Genomic DNA, 18418 nt, shown 5'->3' on the forward strand with positions numbered 1-18418 from the left:
TGGTGAAACTGTTACAAATCTGAGGTTATGATTAGGGACTGTGTCTTTTAATGGAAAATTAATACGGTTGTGTGACCTGTTCTGAAGGCTGCCTGATAACAAGCCTGGGTGTTTGATTACTAGAAATTAAAGGGTGCCCAGGTTGTTTAAATTGGAAGATGGTGCAAAGTATTTACACTTGGAGACAATGACCGCAATCTGAGTGCCAAAAATGGATATCTAGATGGTGAGCCTCCAAAGTCCCAGAAAAAAAAAGTCCTCAGAAAACCTTTCGATAAACAGTTATGCTTTAAACTGTCCATTTACTTCCAAGATTTACAGAAGAGTTTGGATCTCCAGGATAGCTAATCAGTATTTCTAGCTGGATACAAGGCCCAGGTGATTCACAGGACTTGGAGATGGGTCTGGCAGTGCAAGTGTTTCTAAGATACCCCTGAAACTCAAGACAAGTTAGTCTGGCAGAATACGGAAGAGGGACAGCAGCCACTGGCACTAGGACTTTGTGGTTCACCACACAGGGATAAGGGTGTAAGTTTGTACTTGGATTAAAAAGACCAAATCCATGAGGAATTCAAATGAGACTAGAAGATTTGCCTAGCTTGTGCTACAGGAAGATTCATCTTTCCCATGTTGAGAAGGGAAGAGGAAAAGGTGGACTGCAGGGAGGCAAGAATCACTTAGGCTAGTTCCAGGAGATTGGAATGTCTACTTGAAGAATTGTGCAAAGCACATCTGTGAAGCACTGCTTCAGTTGTGCTTAGGAAAAGGGGAATGTTATGTTTTGTGATTTAAACTACAAGTTGGCTACAAAGATAGTGTTTAGTCTCTAAGTTTTATAATGTGAAATCTTGTTACAGCATTGTTTTAGCTATTAACTGGAAGTTTGAAATTCTTTTTTTTTATATAAATGAATCAGCCTCGAAAGAGATTATAAGTTGTAGAGAGAGAGAGAGAATTTGGGAAAGAGATTCAGATCAACCAAAAATAGGGAAGCTTCCTGTTTCTAAAATTGCCTATGTTCCAATATCTCAGGAATGCTCAATCATTTCCCCAAAGACGCCAGGAATCTCAACTTAAATTTATAATCTGTATAACATTTCGATGCCTTCTAAAGTACTAATGGCAGATAAATGAGCATTCGTCAGAACTCAGAGTTACATAGGTTTGAAGGGGTAGGAATAAAATGCTTGAAAAGCTCAGGCACAAGTAGCATGCTAAGGAGAAAGGGAATCCATTAGGTACGAGATCTATGCTTGGGCAGGAGTGCATTAGAATAGTTAAGACGAGGTAACAAAAGGCATGCATCAGTTTCAGCACCAGATGGTCAGTTCAAACAAGGCTACAGAAGGGAAAATAGACAGTTATGGTTAATGGTACGGATGTCCAATCAGATGCTCATTCTGCCATCAAGTATGTGAGCACCCTGGTTAAGACAGTTTCCAGGCACAGAGGTGGAATTGGTGGCTAGAGAATGGAAATTGTGGCAAGGGCTGATGGTAACAGCTTCAGTTTTTCTGAAGTTTAGTTGGGAAAATTTCTGCTCATCCAATACGGGGTGTCTAACAATTCAGAGGAAGTCGAAGGTTGAAGGGTGGTGATAGTGAGCTAAAGCTGGGTATCATCAACCCACATGTGGAACTATGTTTTTGGATAGTGCTGCCAAGGGCTAGCACCTGGATGAAAAACAGATTAATTCATCTTCGTAGAGTTACAAATAACAGCCTATATGACTGTGACAAAGAGCTGTTTCGGTACTGTGGCACGTCTGAAACCTGATGGAGGTACATAAACATGATGTCTTGAGAAAGAAAAGTACTGACTTTGGTGACAACACATTCAAGGACTTTAGAGAGGAACGAGGTTGGTGATGGATCAGTAGATTTTAAGGACAGAGGGATCAAGAGATGTTTTTTGAGCATTGGGGGGATGATTGGGGGCAGCAGGGTAGCATGGTGGTTAGCATAAATGCTTCACAGCTCCAGGGTCCCAGGTTCGATTCCCGGCTGGGTCACTGTCTGTGTGGAGTCTGCACGTCCTCCCCCTGTGTGCGTGGGTTTCCTCCGGGTGCTCCTGTTTCCTCCCACAGTCCAAAGATGTGCGGGTTAGGTGGATTGGCCATGCTAAATTGCCCGTAGTGTCCTAATAAAAGTAAGGTTAAGGGGGGGGTTGTTGGGTTACGGGTATAGGGTGGATACGTGGGTTTGAGTAGGGTGATCATGGCTCGGCACAACATTGAGGGCCGAAGGGCCTGTTCTGTGCTGTACTGTTCTATGTTCTATGATACCAAGGAGAGAGAATGGTCAACAATATCAGCTAACGAGGGCAGCATGGTAGCGCAGTGGCTAGCACTGCTGCCTCATGGCACCAAGGACCTGGGTTCGATCTCGGCTCCAGGTCACTGTCAGTGTGGAGTTTGCACATTCTCCCCATGTCTGCGGGAGTCTTACCCCCTCGCAAAAAGATGTGCAGGGTAGGTGAATTTTCTTTAAAAACATCAGCTAACAAGGAGGGAGCAATGAGGGAATCTGGGTGGTCGGTGGCTTTCTGTTATAGAGAATGCAAGTGAGTTTCAAGGACAAGGTTAAGTTTAGAGAAATCATAAGGGAAGATAGGAGAGAATGAGAAAAATGCAAATTCAGGGCTGAGGGACCTTCAGGGGAAGTTTGGTCTGGTGAGCTAGGGGGAAGGAGAGAAGTGACAAAGACAGTTGATCAGATCATCCTAAGAAGTTCATGAGTTCCTCGGACTTGGAAGTGAGATTGGAGTCAATGGGGAAGTGAGGTTTAAGTAGGTGGTTTACAGTAGAGAATAAAAGCCAGGATGAGACTGGCGAAAGAACAGTTTTGGCAGACAAGCACTCATGTTTTGCATGATCCATCTGCCCTGGGTGTGAATGCTTAAAACAATAGATTACCGTATCTGTTTAAGTGTCTGTCCTTTGAGCTTACTGGAGCAGATGGAAGAGCCCTAATGGAGTGAGAGTAAAGGCTGTAATGATGATTGGGGCAAAGATGGAGGATTGGATGCGATGAAGTTGGTAGTTGCAAAAAAAATGAATGGCGGTCAACAAATCTGGACAATTTATAAAGTACTTCAAATGTAGCCATTGTTAAAAGGTTTAAAAAACCTGAGACAACCTGCGCAAGGCTCCATTAAAACAAATAAATTAAATAAATAACCAGACAATTTGGGTTTTAGTGATGGTGGCTGAGCAAAATGGCTAGATACCGGAATAACTCCCATGCTCTTCTTTAAAAAGGTGGGCGGGACGGTAGCACAGTGGGTAGCAGTGTTACTTCACAGCACCAGGGACCCGGGTTCGATTCCTGGCTTGGGTCACTGTCTGCGGGGAGTCTGTCTGTGCGGAGTCTATTTGTTCTTGCAGTGTCAGCGTGGGTTTCCTCTGGGTCCTCCTGTTTCCTCTCAAGTCCCGAAAGATGTGCTTGTTAAGTGAATTGGACATTCTAAATTCTCCCTCAGCATACCCAAGCAGGCGCCGTGGTGTGGCAACAAGGGGATTTTCACAGTAACTTCATTGCAGTGTTAAAAGACTATTATTACCTGGTAAAGCACTATGGGGTCCAGTTTTTGTCCACCATAACTGCTCACCATCTCCCAAGTGCAGATTCAAGTCACATTTCACCTGAATGACAGCACTTCTGACAATGCAGCACTCTTAGTACTCACTGAAGATCCAGATTATGTGAAGTCTCTGCAGCAGGATCTGAACTGACAAACCTCCGACTTGAGGCAAAAGAATTAACCAGGGCTCCCACGAATAAGGGATGAGGAAGAATAGCACGTTACAATTACAGCAGTTTAAACGGCTTTGCTCATCCATGTGCAGAAACAGCAATCAAAATCCTATAAAATGACAGTGCAACACTGCACCTTCCGACAAGCTCAAGAATAATTCAATAAAGTGTGACTATCTGCATCCAATTTTAAAAATGAGTGAACTTTGGTTCCAATTCTATGCCTTAAACTGTAAAATTATGATTGGCAGGTTAGAGTAAAGTGTAATAAATTAATACTCCAAATTCAATTTAGAACACATATATTTGAAAAGCCGAAGATTTAAATGATAATTTTTACCAGCAGTGAACTCATTTTGTTGCTAGCCAGTGATTTGTCAAATAATTGCAGAATCTTCCAGAAAACAGGTAAATTTTCAAAGCATACTGGCAACTTGTGGTGATGGCAGTAATTTTAAATAAAAGGCTATTTCCAGAAAAAAAAATTAAAGCTGCCCTTGTCTATCAAACAACATAAGCTCGAGTTCACTTTCCTTCCAACATGGTTGAATTCAACAGATGATAATGACTGAAAATTGCATTTTCCATCAGTCCATGTAAAATCTAAATTTAAATAATACATAGATTTACACTGAAATTAGAGCTGAGACACAGGCCATTCAGCCCAAAAGGCTCGTGGCAATGTTTATGCTCCACACAAGTTTCACCTACCGACTTCACCCAAACCCCCCATTCACCTTTTTCTTCCATGGTTTCATAGAATTGACAGTGCAGGAGGCAGCCCTTCAGCCCATCGAGTCTACACCGGCCCTTGAAAGAGCACCCTACTTAAGTCCACACCTCCACCCTGTCCCCTGTAACTCAGTAACCCCCAACTAACCTTTGGACACTGCAGGGTAATTTAACATGGCCAATCCACCTAACCCGCACATCTTTGGATTGAGAGAGGAAATCGGAGCACCAGGAGGAAACCCATGCAGAAATGGGGAGAACGTGCAGTGACCCAAGCCGGGACAAACAGTGACCCAAGCCGGGAATCGAACCCTGGTCCTTGGTGCTGTGAAGCAACCAGTTTCTATCTAGTTTCCCTATAATTGCATCTATTACAGAACCATGGAATTGTTAGAGTTCAGAGGGGGCCATTTGGCCAGTCACGTCCACATGAATTCTCCAAGAGAAATTCAGCAAGTCCCGCCCCTGCCTTTTCCCTGCTTACTCTTGGAAACGCCAGTGGATAAAAGTCTAGCCTGAGCAACCTTTCCTCAAAAGACAACCTGTCTATTCCAGGTAATAATCTAATACACCTTCTCTCTAAACTGCCTCCAATATGTTTCCAACCTCTGTTTCCCTAACTACTTTGTACCTGCATCCTAACCACCTGTGATTTGTGCAGTAAGACACCCAGATCCTTCTCAATCTCAAGAGCTCTGCAATCGCACTGTTTAGATCATATGCTTCTTTTGTATACTTCCTGCTAAAATGGACAATTTCATATTTTCCCCACATTACACTCCATGAGCCAGACCTTTTCCCACTCACAAATCGATATATCCTTCTGTAGCCTCATGCCGTCACAAATTACTTTCCTATCCATCTTTGTGCCATCAGCAAATTTAGCAACCGTACGTTTGGTGGTGGAGAAGTAGAAAGGAAATTCAATCATAGTTATTCAGCAGAACAGTAATAAGTAGCGCCATCAGCAAAATGGAACTTTTTTTTTTTTAAATGGGGGCTCTAATATACATCAAGGGAATATGATTTTCTAAAAGCTGGATCTCTCAACAAAAAAAAGTACAGCAAAGAGCCTCATCACCACCATTTTTGCAAAGAGATTGCAAAGAGATTTTTTTGTGACAAGGTACCTATTCGAATTGCGCCTTTTGCTTGATATATTAACATGGCGTCACAAAAAACTTTTGCAATTAAAGAATTTAAGAACTCTTCGTTGACAGTAAACTACAAATTCAACTAATTCAGGTATGAAGTTTTGTTTTGCACAGCAGCCAAACAGAAACAGGCAGATCTGATTCAATAAATGTTCACCTTGGGATAATCAGATGGGAAAGTTAATTGAAAATGTTAACCGTTAATAAAAGGAAGTGCAACAAAATGATAAATGACAACTGAGGAATTAAACTGACACATTCAGATAGGCTTCAATGAAGTTACTGTGAAAAGCCCCTAGTCGCCACATTCCGGCGCCTGTCACGGGAATCGAACCGTGCTGCTGGCCTGCTTTAAAAGCCAGCGATTTAGCTGAGTGAGCTAAACCAGCCCCTAGTGAGCTAAACCAGCCAGAGAGAGAGAGAGAGAGAGAGAGAGAGAGAGAGAGAGAGAGAGAGAGAGAGAGAGAGAAGAGCTGACTGGTGGTGATTTAAGCCGAGGATCATGAATAACCTCAGCTGGTATGGGAATCAAACTTGCGTTGTTGGCCTTGTTCTGCATCATAAACCAGCTGTCCAGCCAACTGAGCTAAACCAGTCCAAATTAATATATTAGTCATAAAAGGGCTTGGTATTCCATACATTTACATTTAAAATCGCTACAATTCTTTATAATGGCACTTTAAACGTGCATACTTCAACAATTTATGGAATAATCAAATTCAGGTATAGAACTTATGAACATGCATTTACAGAGTGCTTTATATGGTCGCATGCTTCACTATCAATTAATTACTTTTTGACATGCAGTGACTGGTCATGCTCTTCAAATAGTATCCCAAGAACACAAGTCCATCATAACGTAACAATTTGGGTAAGCATTCCCAGGTACCAGAGCGTGAGGTAACCCCACCATTTATGTCCATGGATAACCAACATTTTGGCCAGTCCACCAAGGTGACAGAATGTCAGTACTCCATGTCCCCAGAACAAAACGCTGGATCACTCCACCCATCAGAAATTAGGAGTGAATCTAGTTAGGTCCGTGATGCCATTTATGACGAGGAAGACCTGCAGTTTTCTGAAGCTTCAACACAGAAAATTGCTGGCAGGGAAGGAACAAATACATTTTGTAATCCCAAGTCCCATCACCTTTTTCTTGATGACTATGTGCCTTTATAACCATTCATGGGAGCTTAACTTTTAAAACAAGACAAAAAAACACAAACGCACAGCGCACTCAAAAAAAATGTGTTCCAGGACTCCAAAGCACAAAAAGTTTGAATTAGTCCATATGACAGCAGAAAAATAGATAGGAGATACGTTTAAATACATCCTGGAAGCTGCAATGGAAAATGCAAGGGTAGAATAAAACAGCAGCACAAAGAGATTAAGCAGTGTAGATACACAGCAGAGCAAATAGATAGACCGCACGAACATACACTGCAACAGCCAAAAGAAAGGTTTACTGCCTAGGAGATGAGTCAGGGTCTGGCTGATTCCATAGGAGAGCTGGCTAAGTTTTTTTTAATAGATTTAGAGTGCCCATTTTTTTTTCCAATTAAGCATGAATTTAGCTTGGCAAATCCACCTAACCTGCACATCTTTGGGTTGCGGGGATGAAACCCACGCAGACACGGGGAGAATGTGTAAACTCCAGACAGACATTGACCCGGGGCTGGGATCGAACCCCGGTCCTCAGGCAGCAGTGCTAACCACTGTGCCATGCCTCGCCAGAGCTTGCTACAGTTGATTGTGAACAGGCCAAAAGGTGCATAAGTAAATAAACAGTGGGAAATATTTAAAGGAACCAAAATTTTCAGCAAAAATACATCCATTAAAAACAAATTTGGACAAAGATTCACCTTTGGCTCATTAACGAGTTACAGGTAGTATTATATTAAAATATTAGAATGTTGCCAAGAATAGTAATAAGCCTCAGGATTGCAAGAGTTTCAGAACAAATAAATGGGGACCAAACAGTTGATAAAATAGAATGCGAGTAAACAAGCCAGGAACTGGAATGTAACCAAGAGGTTTATGAAGTGAGGAACTTCACTTAGTTAATAGTAACAGAGAAAAAGTAGGGGAGAAATCAAAGGGACTAAAAACTGACACATTCACAGCAACTAATGGCATTAATCCTAGTGGTCAAGGAGGCTGCAGAAATAGTGGATGCAGCATTGGCTATGGTTTTGCAAAATTCTGCAAATTCTAGAATGGTCCCAGCTGAATGGAAGTTAATACCTCTATTCGAGGGTCGGTCAGAACATTGGGCGGGGGGGGGGGCCTGACCTTGCCAGGGGTCGAAAGGAGAAGGATGCGAATTAGCAGAGTAGGGAGAGTTTGGGAAGGGAACCTGCCTGCTGCTGTACATATCTGACTCCAATCCAAAGTGTGGGTTACTCTTAACTGCTCTTTCAAGTTGTCGCTGTCGTAGCCCAGCGTACCACTTAGATGTATCAACCCACTCATGGCACAAGTTTGTGGCTCATGCAGAAAGCCCACTTTGACCTCCTCACAACAAATGGGAATGGGTGACAAATACCAGTCTTGGCAGTGCTACCCATACCGAGAATTTTTTTTTTTTTTTAAACGGGAGTGCAGCCTGATACTGACATGTGTATACTACAGGAAAACAATGGGAAAAAGCTTTGAACTCACAGTTTATGGAACATTCACTCAGATACGGTGAAAGTTCACAAGAGGAAAAATTCTTTCAACATCTGTGCAATTTAAGGTTGCTTAGGTCATCGTTTGTGTGACGAAGATTCACAGGTAAATGGAAAAGCCTGAAAAATGTCATCCGGTGCAATATCAACAGCAATGAAGGCATGACAACCCGAATAAAGTTGGGCACAGAACAAAGTGAGCCTCTTGCTGAAAGGGACTGTATAGCCCATACCAAGTTTTAACCACAGGGAATGATTAGAGCTGTCCCGGAGAGCCACTTTGCCCAAAGAGTGATGGCAGCCATGGCCAAATGCACAGGGTGATAACAATGCATAGTAAGTGCTGGGGTAAAAGTTGAGGAACATAGATATTTTACATTTTAGCTAAAAGCAAATTACTGTGGATACTAGAATTGGAAACAAAAACAGAAAATACTGGACAATCTCAGCATGTCTGACAATATCTGTGGAGTGAAAGGGAGCTAATGTCTCAAGTCTGGATGACGTTTTGTCAAAGTTATATTTTATATATTACAAATGGGCAAATTTATATTGCATTCCATGAACTGTGAACTCGAAGCATTTTCCCCATTGTTTTCCTACAAGTGGCTCAAACAATTAGAACATTAAACTGCATGAGGGATTTTATTTTCCTTACCACTTCCTTGGCGCTTGCATTTATTCTAAAGGGTTGAAAACAAAGGCCTACAAACCTTCTTACAGCCTACATGATGGCTGGAAACGATCAGACTACCTACAATGGCTGCCTCAGCAGTCTGTTGGAATAACTTTCAAGTTTTCTTTCTTCTCAACGTGGGCAAATAATTTGCTAGTGATGGGGGAAGTAATGAGTAAAATGCCACAAGGCTTGATTCCGAGTGCCCCAACTGCTTAGTGACATTTTTTTGCAGAAATCCATTTCAATTATGTGAAGAGTATGTAGAATCAGGAAACAGATAACATAATCAATATGAAGCTGGCTACTGTGACTTAGCAGCAACATTCTCAGCTCCGACTTAAAAGGTTTAAGCCATGAAAGGCACAAGAGAAATGAAAGGCACAAGAGAAATTGAAGTTTTTGTACGTTAAGCTAAGGTTGCTACTCGGACAGGTGAAAGGTGGGAAGTTGTATTCATTCCAGAGATCATACTGGGACAACTGATGTTCACAATTTACATTCATGATTTGGACCCAAGAATTAGGAGGTATAATTTGAAAACTTACAGTCTGCATTGAATTGGGGGGCATTCAGTTGACCCATTAGCAGATTGCTCAAAATAGAGAGTGTCATTAATAAACTTGCAGAATGGGCATGAAATTAGCAAACAGATTTCAATTTAAGCATCAACAGAGACATGGCTCAAAATAGTTATTTTAACATTCCTAATTCAGGGATGCCGGCGCTGGACTAGGGTGGGCACAGTCAGTAAGAAGTCGCACAACACCAGGCTGTCCAACAGGTTTATTTATTCCAGGCCACCACCTCCCTCTGTGTAATAAAACTTCCCCACACATCTTCACTGAACCTATCCCCTCTCACCTTGAACTTGTGCCCCCTTGTGCCCTGGGAAAAAGCCTCCAACTGTTCACCCTATCTATATCCCTAATAATTTTATAAACCTCTATCAGGTCGCCCCTCAGCCTCCGTCTCTCGAGGGAGAACAATCCCAGTTTATTCTATCTCTCCTCATAGCTAATACCCTCCATACCAGGCAACCTCCTGGTAAACCTTTTCTGTACTCTCTCCAAAGCCTCCACTTCCTCTGGTAGTGCGGTGACCAGAATTGGACACAGTATTCCAAACGTGGGCTAACCAACGTTCTATATAATTGTAACTTAATTTTCGAGATTTTATATTCAATACCCTGTCCTATGAAAGCAAGCATGCCATATGCTTTCTTTACCACCATTCCCACATGTGCTGCACTTCCAGATCTCTATCTCTGTGCTCCTGATGGATCTGCCATTTATTTTGTAGCTCCCACCTGAATTGGGTCTACCAAAATGCATAACCACACATTTGTCCGGGTTAAATTCCATCTGCCATTTCTCTGCCCAATTTTGCAGCCCATCTATATCCTGTCGTATTCTCTGACAATCTTCATCACTATCCGCAACTCCTGCAATCTTAATATCATCTGCAAACTTGCTAATCAGACCCGCTATGTTTTCTTCCAAGTCATTTATATGTATTACAAAGAGCAGAGGTCCCAGTACTGATCTCTGCGGAACACCACCCGTTACAGACCTCCATTTGGAAAAATACACTTACACTGCTATCCTGGCCAAGCCAGTTCTGAATCCATCCAACTAGTTCACCCCTGACCCCATGTAATTTAATCTTTTGTACCAGCCTGCCATGAGGGACTTTATCAAATGCTTTACTAAAATCCATGTAGACAACCCCCACAGCCCTTCCCTCGTCAATCATTTTTGTCATCGCCTCAAAAAATTTAATTAAATTAGCGAGACATGACCTCCCTCGTACAAAGCCATGCTGTCTGTCGCTAATAAAACCAAATTGGATATACAATTGGCTTGATGGTCGCAAGCAGAGGGTAATGGTGGAAGGATGCTTGTCGGACTGGAGGCCTGTGTCTAGTGGTGTGCCTCAGAGGACAGTGCTGGGCCCATTGCTGTTTATTATCTATATCAGTAATTTGGATGAGAATGTACAAGGCATGATCTGTAAGTTTGCAGATGACGCTAAAATATGTTGTATTGTAGACAGTGAGGAAGGTTATCAAAATTGCAGCAGGATCTTGATCAGCTGGGGAAGTGGGCCGAGAAATGACAAACGGAGTTCAATACAGATACGTGTGAGGTGTTACATTTTGGAAAGTCTAATCAAGGTAGAACTTTCACAGTGAATGGTAGGACCTTAGGGAGTATCGTGAAAACGAGGGACCTTGGGAGTCCGGACGCACGGTTCTATAACGGTGGAGTCACAGATAGATAGCACAGTGAAGGCGACTTTTGGCGTGTTGGCCTTCATCGGTCAAGGCTTTGAGTATAGAAGTTGGGAAGTTATGTTGCAATTGTACAGGACGGTTGGTGCGGCTGCACCTGGTGTAGCGTGTTCAGTTTTGGTCACCTTGCTATAGGAAAGATGTTATTAAACTGGAGAGGAGATTTACAAGGATGTTGCCAGGACTCAAGGGACTGAGTTATAGGGACATATTGGCCAGGCTAAGTCTTTTTTCTTTGGCGCATAGGAGACTGAGGGATGATCTTATAGAGGTGTATAAGATCATGAGAGGCATGGATAGGGTGAATGCACTCAGTCTTTTCCCAGGGTTGGGGAATCTAGAGGGCATAGGTTTAAGTTACGAGGGGAAAGAATTAATGGGATCCTGTAGAGCAACATTTTTTACACAGAGCGTGGTACGTATATGGAATGAGCTGCAAGTGGTGCAGGCAGGGGCATTGACAACATTTAAAAGGCATTTGGACAGATACATGGCTAGGAAAGGTTTAGAGGGATATGGATCAAATGGGGTTAGCATGGACCAGCTTGGACCAAAGGGCCTGTTTCCGTGCTGTAAATTCTATGATTCTAGAGCTTTAAGTATGGATAGCTAAGAAAATTAGTTGCGAAATTTCAATAACCATTTATAAAAGTGTTCAGTCACTTAATTATCCTAATTTAAACTATGACTAACAAAAGTTCAGGTTTGGGAGGAAAGGGGTGTCTGATGTGTAGGAGAGAATTTTCTCCATCAATAAATAGGTCTCCAATCCAACAAGGAAGTAAGTAAGTTTTGAATCTGGCTGTAGGAAATTAAATAGGTCAAGTGGAATGTTACAGTAAGGTGATGACAACATAATTCAATTTAGAGGAGAGAGATCAGAAAATATCCAAGGTAAATGCTCAACTGGGAAGAGCTAATTTCAGTGAATCATTAAGAGACATGGTAATATTTATCTCAATCAAACTTATGAAAACAGACATCGCAAAGCAGTAACCTCTGTTAACTTTGGTGCTCTGCAAGGATCTCTGCATCAACGCACACACGTGCGCACACACACACATAATGGGCTGGAAATTGTTGTCTATGAAGGTGCCAGAAGCAAAGACGATCAATGATCTCAAAAGGAATTAGATGCCTCTTGAAGGGAATAAACTTGCAGGCTATGGGGATAGAGTGGGACAGAATAGATTGCTCTTCAGAGAGCCAGCATGGACTTAGTGGGGGGTGGGGGGGGGGGGGGGGGGGGGGGGGGGGGGGGGGGGGGGGGGGGGGGGGGGGGGGGGGGGGGGGGGGGGGGGGGGGGGGGGGGGGGGGGGGGGGGGGGGGGGGGTGTCCTTTCTGCCATAATGACTTTGATTCCATCAAATGATAGGAAAGCTCAGGCAATACCTTTAATGGTTGAAGATTTCTGTCGGCAGTCATACTTCTACATAATTATACAGAAAGGTTACAAGTATGTTATCCTAACGTTCAACTGTTTATTTAAGAGCTTCTCGTACTTGCAAAATGACAGAATGTGGCTGCATAATAACAAAATTGAGTAAACAGATCCCAGAGTAGCGCATTCAGATTATCTGGACACTAAATGGACATAGTGACAGAATAATACAAAACAAATATTACACTGCATCATTGTCTGTACATCGAAAATATGAAATAGTCTCAAGTAACATAGTGATTTAGCCTTACCTTTCTAATAAATTGTGAATGGCTTTAAAGAGCAGTGTTCTGCATTCATATGTGAGTCCATTTTCCCAGAGACCATCCTCTACCACTGGAAAGCAAGGAAAAGTAAATATCTGGTTATTCATTAAAAATTGAATTCAATTAATTTGAATTGATTCATTGAATTGATGTGGAATAAAAATGATGAAAGAAAGCTATAATTTCTAAGCAATACCCGAAAGGGGCACTGAATTCTGAAGTTGTTTTCATCAAGTCGTGCCATTTCCTTCACAAAATTTCCATACGCGTTGAGTGCAACAGCTTGAAGGTACTAAAGACTGCAGATAATTCTGAAACACTTTGCATCATAGAACAGTACAGATAGAGACCATTCAGCCCATTGGCTGAAATGTGTGCCCTTAAGGGCTTCTTCCTGTCACCGCTGGTATTTTACTAGCAGTAGTGGCAGATCGGCACTTTGCCACCCAAGGCTGCCCAGCAAAACCTGGTGGCCTCCCTCAGGATGGGAGGGGAAGTGTTTCCCCAAATCAGGCATCCGGTGGTCCACAGAGGGCACCCCAGTGAAAATACCTGGCCCTGCTGAAAGGATCCTCCCCACCCTGCCTTTGCGGTTCACTCAATTTAAATTCTCAGCCATAGAGTCTGCTCTATTAAAGAGCAATTCAGTTACCCCACCACCCCACACTTGACTATCTGCCAAATGGTTCTCCTTTGTAGTTATTATCCACTACCACTTTGACGGTATTAAGTCTGCATTCACCACCCGATCAGGCAGTGCATTCCAAATCCTAACCACACACTGCATTAAATACTTTCCTCATGTTGCCTTGGTTCTTAAATCTCCATCCTCTAGTTATTCATAGAGCTATTGGAAACAGTTTTCTTTAAAATCACGAAAAGGCTTCGACAGAATTAACAAACACCTCTATCATAACTGCTATATGGAGAACTCCAAATTCTCCTTCCATTCACATAACTGGAACAATTTTAAATCTTTTTTGTACCTTCTCCAGAGCTTTGTCCTTTCAAAAGTATGGTGCCCAGAATTTAATACAACATTCCAACTGAATATTTATATTGGTTTAGAAAAGCTTCTTGGATTTTTCTATTCTATGCCTCCATTTATAAAGGCCAGGATCTCACGTTTTATTAATTGTTTTGTTAACCTTCCTGGTCACCATCAAGGACTTGTGTATAAACAATCCTCAAATCCCTGCTTTTTCACCCTTTTTCAAATTGTACTATTTAGTTTGTATCGTCCCTCTTCATCTAACCAAAATGCATCATTAGTACCCAAATATTCTTTAAAGCAGATATATCAAATATTCTTTGAAGCAGATTTATCATAATCCTTAATAAGTCTACAACTGGGCAGTCACAAAAACACCCACTCTAACGGAATGCATTAAGTTCTGACCAGGTCGCCCCATTTACCTTGTTTCACTTTAACGTCATTCCTACTTTGGAGCCTTCTTTTCAGTTTTGCGTCACCTGCGTGGTTTGTAGTGTCGGATGGTCGGGGGATAGAGATCAGGGTCAGTAAGTGGGGGTGATCAGTGGGAGAGGTGGGGGGGGGGAGTGGGGGTGAAGTGTTTTGGATTGTAACTTTTCCTGGGTAACTATTCTGCTTAACAATTAGAACAATGTACATCATACTTCCAGATGATTTTGATTTTGAAGTTTAAACTTCTCGGGCAACTGCAGTGCAATGCTAACCTGGTGACTTCACAGGGGGTGCTCCCCCCACCCCCACCCAAGTTACAACCCCCCAGAGCTCACTAGTTATGGGCCAATGGTTCAATTAAAGTTCTGATTTTCAGGGTTCTATAATATATTCCACTGTTTTTACTAATTATTATGCTGAAGGCTCATTATAATTGAAAGAGGCTTCCATTTTCCGGCAAATGTAACATACACAGCATGATGGGAGTATTACAATGCTACCTATAACGCCAGGCGCGGCACAGCTGCTGCCTCACATTGAAATTGAAGTTGAAAATCACTTATTGTCACGAGTAGGCTTCAATGAAGTTACTGTGAAAAGCTCCTAGTCGCCACATTCCGGCACCTGTCCGGGGAGGCTGGTACCGGAATTGAACCGTGCTGCTGGCCTGCTTGGTCTGATTTAAAAGCCAGCAATTTAGCCCAGTGAGCTAAATTGCCAGGAGAATTCAATTCTGGCTCTGGGTGACAGATTGTGTGGAGTCCTCTCTTCCTCCCCCCCCCCCCCCCCCCCCCCCCCCCACCCCCACGTTTCCACCAGCTGCAGAATTAGGCCATTTGGCCCATGGTCCTGCTCCGCCATTCTATCGCGGTTGATATATTCCTCCCACAGCCCTAAGATATGTGGGTTAGGTGGGGTTATGAGGTTACATGGATTGGGTGGGAAAGCGGACCTAGGTAGGGTACTATTTGAGACGGTCGGTGCAGACTCGATGGGTCGAATGGCCTCTTGCACTGCAGGGAATTCTACAGTTCGAATTGTAATAATTTCCCATTACAAAAAAGTGGCTGCACTTAAAAAATGGGTTATATAATTTGCAGAAATGCAGAACATGGAACAATCAAAATAGCTACTTCATTCAACGCATAACAGGCCTTTTTCATCAAGTGGTTACCATTTATAATTTAATATTTCCATGCACAATGTAATAAGCCATTTTCCAGTTCAGACAAAAAATATTAGATATTATACGACTACAAAATTAAGTTTAAATTGATTCTCAATCAAAGATGTAATCGAATACTGAAAACTAACAAAATGGTGAAGATTGCATTATTTATCAGGGTTCCTATTATCAATATTTGTTATTGTAAGAAAACAATCAGAATGATTTTAATCACATTTTTAGAAACGATTCCTAGAGACTCTAATTTGCTGTAACCATGAAGCTTTTATACTACTTCGTTGAATTCAGCCTCCATTTCCTACAAATCTTTGTGATCGACCTTACATACAGAAGTCACTGATTGCCAGAATTTCTGAAAGGAGCATTGGGAAGTTCTGAAGACCCCCCCTAACAAGGTTGGTTTTTGAGATTCAGATTGTTGTCATAGAAGCAAGATCGATCAAAAGAAAAATCAGGATTAGCTGCAATTGCAGGCTGAGTGTATTGAACAGACACAGAAGTAAATCAAAGTGACAGCATGACAGCAAGACAGCATACGCTTCCCCTCTGCTTGCACAAAGACAGGCACACAGGAGCAAAGTCACTGCATTAACCAGAGACACTACACTGCTTCAAATAACGGGTTGAGGGAGAAAAGCAGTGTTCTTTTGTGGGATTATGGCAATAACAATGAGCATTAGATTTGGATGCATGATTCATCAAATGTCCCAATTTAGGAATGCTCAACATACATAGAAAATTGAAGCAGGAGGTCATTTGGCCCTTCGCGCCTGCTCCACCATTCATTATGATCATGGCCTCACACTATGACTCCTGGCTCTGGACTCCCTCACCATCAGAAACATTCTTTCTCAGTCTACCCTGTCTAATCCTGTTGCAATTTTAAGTTTCTATGAAAAAATGAAGCAATAGCAATCATCCGACTTGCTTTTAATATACTAGTTCCATCAGACACTTGCATCCCTTTCCTTCTGTTGGTCATTTTATGCACACTGACAGATTAGTCATTTCTGGTCAAGTCAAAGAATTATGACACTTAATCCACTTCTCAACCCATAACTCAAGGTCTCAGACCAAAAGTCAGGATAATTGCAGGCAGCCAATTAGTATTCACATAGTATCCCAACACATCATTGCCACCCACAATAGAGTAGATTTTTGTATTTCGGTGGACATAAAAGGTGATTTTACACCAATCGCATTAAGTGTCTGACAATGTACTTTGCTGCCAACCGGACTTTTAATAATAATAATCTTTATTGTCACAAGTAGGCTTATATTAACATTGCAATAAAGCTACTGTGAAAATCCCCTAGTCACCCCACTCCAGCACCTGTTCAGGTACACAGAGGGAGAATTCAGAAATTTGCAACTAATTTAATCTGGAGCTCCAAAAAGTCACATGAATAGAAACTTCAGGCCCCATTTCATTGGTGTGTCAAACGACAGCATCAACACGAGGGCAAAAAGTGGGAGATCAGTGTTGGAGGGGGTCACAGGTCACCACTTGACACTGGTCTCCCACAGGCAATTAAAAACCAGTCTTAAAAGCACATTTTTAAATAATTTAATAAAAATAAATTCCATGTACAATACTTGAGAAAATAACTCAATTACAAAACATACAGAAGCAGAAAAAGGTACCATAAACTATAAACCTGAAGTTATCCAAAACTCTGCTGCCCGGATCCCAACTTCCACCTAGTCTCATTCATCCATCAACCCCATGCTGGCTGGCCTTCATTGGCTCCCAATTAACCAAAACCTTGATTTTAAAAGTCTCATCCTCATTTTGAAATCCATTCATGGCTTCACCTCTCCTCAGCTCTCTCATTTCCTAAAGGCCAACAACCTTCAGAGGTATCAGAGCTCCCCAATTCTTGCCTTTAGAGTATCCCGGATATTAAACATACCACCATTGGTGGTCATGCCTTCAGCTCTCCTGGCCCCAAGTTTTAACATTCATTTGAAGAAACTCCCTGCATCTCGTTTCTCCTAAAAAGCATTTCCTAAAACCTAGCAATGACCATATGTAGCTTAGTGTTCAATGATACTGGTTATGATTCTGTGAAGTGCCTTGGGACATGCTACTAAGCTAAAAGGCACTATAGAAACATAGAGCGTTGTTGTCATTGTTCAATCCGTCCTCAAATACAGCCAATAGCAAGCTGCCATTAACAGACTCCAGGAAGTCATAAACTGGTTACCCGAATGAGCAGCAGATAGTTTGCAGATTATGTTAATCTAGGTGAGGCAAGACACTTTTATAAGAAAAACAAGAAATGGGATGATTAACTCAACGGAAATACATGAACATATGAAGCAATAGAGGCATCTATTAATTCAAACTGATAACCCTTTGTGGTAATATGACTAGAGGTACTACGGTACCTGGGAGTGTGAGCTGCTATTGGTGGAGAAGGCTCACTGCTCATTGGCCCAAGTGTTGCTTTCTCATTGGTCAAGACGAAGGTAGCTCTGTACAATGAGGCGGAGTATAAGAACCCTTGTTTCCCAGCAGCCATCGTTCTTTCTGTACTCAAACTGCTGGGGAAACATCTTGTAGATTAAAGCCTTCAATTCAGACTACTCCTTCGTTTCTGTGGTTATTGATCACGCATCATCCTTGAAGTAATTAATGCAGTTGCATAAAATAATTTTTACAAAAGTCTGGGTTTTGTGACAAGAGCAACAGTAGAGGGGTAATGATAAATTGGTATCTGGCAATATTAGAACATAGCTGCAGTGTACTATGCTGCTTCACGCAAAGTCAAAGCTGGTGCACAATTCAGACTCGCCAAAATGTTATGAGAAAAGTTA

General features: G+C 42.1%; 1 protein-coding gene across 1 annotated transcript in view; it reads right to left on the reverse strand.

Annotated features, from left to right (window-relative positions):
• LOC119962803 (mediator of RNA polymerase II transcription subunit 13-like) overlaps positions 1-18418 on the reverse strand; it is a 311329-nt gene that overhangs the window by 151672 nt on the left and 141239 nt on the right. The window contains exon 3 of the mRNA XM_038790899.1: positions 12972-13056. Within this exon, the coding sequence (XP_038646827.1) occupies positions 12972-13056 (85 nt within the window). The remainder of the gene's footprint in view (positions 1-12971; positions 13057-18418) is intronic.

The sequence above is a fragment of the Scyliorhinus canicula genome, chromosome 1 (genome assembly GCF_902713615.1).
Source record: "Scyliorhinus canicula chromosome 1, sScyCan1.1, whole genome shotgun sequence".
Taxonomy (NCBI): Eukaryota; Metazoa; Chordata; class Chondrichthyes; order Carcharhiniformes; family Scyliorhinidae; genus Scyliorhinus; species Scyliorhinus canicula.